General features: G+C 46.8%; 1 protein-coding gene across 1 annotated transcript; it reads right to left on the minus strand.

The window, feature by feature from the left end:
* Window positions 1-2,391: 2,391 nt before the first annotated feature.
* On the minus strand, window positions 2,392-5,397 carry LOC101549189 (interleukin 1 family member 10). Its single transcript, XM_004609253.2, has 4 exons — window positions 5,366-5,397; window positions 3,186-3,271; window positions 2,841-2,968; window positions 2,392-2,604 (listed from the first exon to the last, which is right to left on the minus strand). Exons 1-4 carry the CDS (start codon window positions 5,395-5,397, stop codon window positions 2,392-2,394), a joined length of 459 nt encoding a protein of 152 aa, XP_004609310.2.

Genomic DNA, 5,397 nt, shown 5'->3' on the forward strand with positions numbered 1-5,397 from the left:
TACACTACCTCATATGGTCCCGCAAGCACTGCCAGGAGTGATCCCTGAGAGCAGAGCCCTATGCACTGTCTGATATGGCTTGCAAACTAGAAGTTATGAATGAATAAAATGACTAAATAAATAAAGAAGAACCCTTATTTTCCCTTCAATGCTTTCCAATATCTAGCCTCTGATGGCCTTTCTTACCTCCTAACCCTTTTTGTCATTCTATGGAATTGATAAGTCACAGTAACTCATTAAAATTGGAACTACCAGACCCCAGGTTATCCAGATGTCCACTGCCGCTTGAACATACTTCATCCATTTCTCTCAGAACCTCTGTATGTGAATTTGGATATGGTTGTACTTCTAGTCCTACTCCTCAAACTCAGCTCAAATGTCATTTCCTGAGTCAGAGAGGGACAGACATAGAAGGACTGCACTCATTTGTGGAGTATAGAATAACATCACATGAGGCTGACACCCAAGGAAAATAGATACAAGGGCCAGGAGGATTGCCCCATAGCTGGAAGCCTGCTTCATGAGCAGAGGGGAGAAGGCAGATGGAATGGAGAAGGGATCACTAAGAAAATGATGGCTGGAGGAATCAGTTGGGATGGGAGATGCGTGCCGAAAGTAGATAATGGACCAAAAATGATGGCCTCTCAGTGTCTGTGTTGCAAGCCATAATGCCCAAAAGTAGAGAGAGAGAGTATGGGGAATATTGTCCACCATGGAGGCAGGGGAAGGGTGAGAAAGGGGGGGTATACCGAGCATATTGGTGGTGGGTAATGTGCACTGGTGGAGGGATGGGTGTTTGATCACTGTGTGATTGTAACCCAAACATGAAAGCTTGTAACTACCTCACGATGATTCAATAAAATTTTTTTAGACATTTCCTAAAAAAAAAAATCTACCATTTTTCCTGCAAACCTCTCTGATATTGTCATGGAATACCTGTAGCTTCACCCTAAATTGCACTTCTTTGTTCTCTTGCTCACTATGTTTCTCTCCTTTACAAGCATTAAGGTTTAGTTTAGTTTTCCATACTAAGCCCATCTTCTAGAATACTGTATCTCTTGCATCATGTTTGGTTTTTCTATACCTGGCACAATAATTTCTTTTTGAAAAAAATTAGGTTCACATAATCATCACAATTTAATTGTTATGAAAATTTTTTTCAAAAATAATTATATGATGAAAAGCAGAATAAAAACTTGAGAAATGGCACTGGATTCCTTGGGCCAGATTTATCTTGAGCTCCATTGTGTATGATTCATGCAACCTTCTGCAAGTTATTTCACTTCTCCTACATGGGCTTATGAATGTTTGCTTGGCAGAGTCTGTGGTGGAGACACGAAGCTCTAGTGCCCTGGCATTATACCAGGGGCCCAAGATAATCCCAGCATTTGAGTTGTTGCCCAGTGGAGACTGAGGAGTTGCACGAGACAGGAAGGATGACAGTAGCCCACACCATTTCTGAAGCCCTTTACCAGAGCAGCTTCCTCTATTAGAAGCTGAACACAGATTCTCTACAAAATGAGAAAGATTTGAACTCCGTGGGCCTGTGTCAGGCCCAACTGCAAACTCTCAGTGGAGGTCCAGCCATGTAGTCCCGATTTTGATGAGTTACTTTGATTTATCAATTCCACAGCAACCCTAAACTCAGTACATGCAGAATAAACACAATGCCTCTCCCTCACTGCTTCTCATAACCAAAACAACAGACCCAAATCAATACTTCCATCCACCAAAGAGTTCACTGCAAAGCACTTGAGAGGGAAATACTAAGTCTTGAACTAAACTGAAATTAGAAGCAGTCTCACACATTGTCCACTGATGAGATTTCTTAGGATAGATGCACTAGAGAGGGAACTAGGTTAGCCTTCTGAATTCCCTAGGATCCTATATTAAACCCTGCGTGAGGGCCAAGAAGTTCCTGCAATAGTTTTCTATTGCTATGGTAACAAATTATCACAAACATAGTGGCTTCAAACTGCTCAATTTATTATTTTACTGCTCTGGAGTCTGAAATGGGTTTCACTGGCCAGGGTGTCTGCAGGGAAAGGTAGTGCCTTTACCTTTTCCCACATATAGAAGCCAATAGCCTTTGTTGGCTCACTAGCCACACTCATTAGTATTAGCAGTATCACATCCTCTAGTTCTCTCTGACCCCTGCCTCCCCACCCACCCAGGAGAGGATCCCCTGGATTACAGTGGATTCCTGGGATCAATCATCACACAGTCACCCATACTCATCACACTTGCAAAGGATCTTCTGCTATGTAAAGGAACATTTTCACAGGCCCTGGGCATTGGAGTCTGGGCATCTTTGGGAGGCCCTGATTCTATCTGCCACACAGGCTGAGCTGGGTCTGAGGACCCCTGACTGGAACTCAGTCCCTGGCCACTCTACCGACTCTGTTCAAAGTAGAACTCAGTGAGGGTGGAGGGCTCTGTCTCCTGGGTGAGTCCTACCAGCTCCTGGGATTTGGCTGGGCTGCAGAGGAACCAGCCTGGCCATGCAGCAGACTCCAGCCTGAAGGCTGAGCCCAAGCTTTTCTGGAAGAAGGTGAAGCGTGTGGTCTGCTCACCACCTTTGTACAGGTCCTCGATGTTCACATCCTGTGGGGGGTAAAGTAGCCAACTGCAGAAGGGAGCTGGTTGAACCACCAGCCCTAGGGACCCTCACTCTGGGATGTTGCCAGCAAGGCACTTGGCAGAGAGGGTCTTTGCCCAGACAACTGCTTTCTGTAGGTTGCAGAGGCCAAGGTTCTTGGCACTGGATGTAGAAAAAGAGGCAAGGGACCTGTAGGGGAGGAAAGCTTTCAGGGTCCCCAGAAGGAGATGCAAGTTCTCACCTCCAGCTGTAGGGAGGGCCCCTCTTCTGTCTTCACACATGCCAGACAGCGGCTGCCCCCGTGCGTCCCCAGGAAGATGGGAAACTTGGTGCGCTCCAGTTCTCTGTTGGGAAGTACGCAAATTTTCTCTGCATGGGAAGAGATAGAAGAGCCAGATATCAGGGGCCCTGCATGGCAACCGCTCGTGGCCCGAGACTGGAGGAAGGAATGGGGCCAAGCATACAAGGCCTCAGCCTGCCTTGATGGTTGCTGGGACTTGGCTCCCTCCTGCAGTGGTGCTCAGCTGCTCCCTCCCATGGGCGCTGACAGGAAGGAGAAGGGGAATGAGTCCCTGTAGTGCCTCACCAGCACAGAAGTTGTCCGTCTCAGGATTTCCGGCCAGGAGCTGGTCACCTCTTATGTACAGAGCCTTCTGATCTTTGTCCTTGATTCTGGAACAAGAGGGCAGGGCTGATGGCCGGCTTCCATCTGCTGTCCTGAGTCCCAGCTCTTCCTCCCAGTCAAGGCACTTCTTGAGAGAATCCCTCTTTCCCTTCGTACACATGCGCACGCACACACACACATACACACACACACACAGAGACACACACACACACACACACTTAGATCTTGGTAGGGAAATCCTTTCTCTTAGATAGGTGAAAAGTGGTGTTCCACTCCGGAGTAGGTCAGCGCAAAGGCTGGAAAAAGCCTCCTTGAACAGCTGTACCCCCTAAGATTACCTGGATAATGAGGAAGCCAGTGCCTTCCTCCAGAAGGGGAAAGAGCTTTCTGACAGGTATCTCTGGGATACAATAGCCCAGAGGGACCGACACGCTTCTTCATTATTCTCCAAGAAACATTTGATATCATATCTCAGTGATCCCAGATTTTCTGGGCTTGCCCCAAGTTCTGAAACATATTTAATCTCAGGTACCAAGGAGATAGTTCAAAGGGCTGAAGCACATGTCTTGGCAAGGACGTGGACCCAAGTTTGAAGTCTGTCATTGTGTGCTCTCAAAGCACTGCAGAATGGGGGTGGTCCCCAGCACTTTACACTGCCAGGTTAGCCCCTTATTCATGGCAGTGGACTCAAGAGTTTCAGGGCATTGCTTGGGAGAATATCTCTCTCCCTACATATATACATGCATGCAATGTTTGTGTGTGTGTCTGTGTGTGCGCCCACACACACACACACACACACACACACACACGATGTTTATTTTCTCCAGTGAGGGAATTTGTAATGAACTGTAGTTTATTATTAGCATATTTTAAATACTTCTTTGTTTCATAGGAGAAGACCCACAAATCAGAAGAAATGCAATCCTGTGTGGTGGGAAGTATGCTGCATGGCCGACTGGCTCAGGGGAGCAGGGGAGGTATGTGCTGGGTAGGCCCCAGGGAGATTGCCTAGTGTGGGAGGGCACAGAGAGCTGGAAGGGCCTGATTATAGTGCTTTGGGGCTGGCTGTGGGTTCAACAGTTTAATGATCAGATTGGGAAGGTAAATACATGCTGGGAGAACTAGGAGGAAACCCTGGTGATGTGCAACATCAAAGTCTTGTACTTCCTGGCTCAGGGGACCGGCTGGGTTCAAAGGTGCCCATCAGCCACTCTTGGGCTATGGAGACATAGTTACCTTTTGAGGGCAGACCTTGGGGTCAATGGCATGACCTCTAGTAGATTTTTCTCTCTATATAAGAGCTAGTTAAAATGCCCTTCCCTAATGGCTGCATTTAAAGTAGGCACTCTTGTTCAAGAGAAATAAAGATCTGAAAATAGGCTGGGCTGAACAGCTGGTATCGTCCCACCCGCCTGGACAGCCAGCATGTGTGGGCAATGGACTTCTCTGCTGAAACTTTCTATTTAGAGACCAGAATTCAAGCCACCCCCGACGCGATGACATCTGTTTGGTCATTTGCGTCCTTCCTGCACCTTCCAGCCACCCAAAGTTAAAGCTTCCAGGGTCCAGGTAAGCATTTTATGTCTGGGAGCAGGCAGGTTCACTGAGAAATAAATTACATCCCAGAGGCCAGTTCTATTCTATTCTATTATCCTCTTTCTCATTTCTCAAAGGGTCAAAGTGATTTAGTACAAAAATCACCAAACTCTGAATAAAGATGCAAATGTGGGGTGAGATATAAAGCAAGGATGATCTGAAGCCCAACCTGGGAGAAGAAGACCAGAGTCTGTCACTGAGATACAACATTGTCCCTCAACTTTTGGAGAAAGGAAGACAGAACAGCAGAGAAGGTGGAGTCTGATTCCTGGCTCCATGCGGCAATTTATGTAACCTCTTTGAGTCTCAGTTTCTCGATATGTTAAAAGAATTTAGTGGAAACTCTGCTTGTAGATTTCTCAGGATGGGAGACTAGCATCATGCAGATACTCAGGATCATTATTATTGTGGCGATGATTTAACTAAGTATGGTGCACTACGAATTCCAAGGTGAGAAGGAGCTGTGTCCCTCTGACTCAGCCTTCTTTCCCTTCCATGCCATCCCCAGACTTTCAGGGACGAAATTGAGCTTCTGGTAGACTTACATGTAGTATCTTGCCATCGGAAGGGAGCACAT

This window comes from Sorex araneus, chromosome X (assembly GCF_027595985.1).
Source record: "Sorex araneus isolate mSorAra2 chromosome X, mSorAra2.pri, whole genome shotgun sequence".
Taxonomy (NCBI): Eukaryota; Metazoa; Chordata; class Mammalia; order Eulipotyphla; family Soricidae; genus Sorex; species Sorex araneus.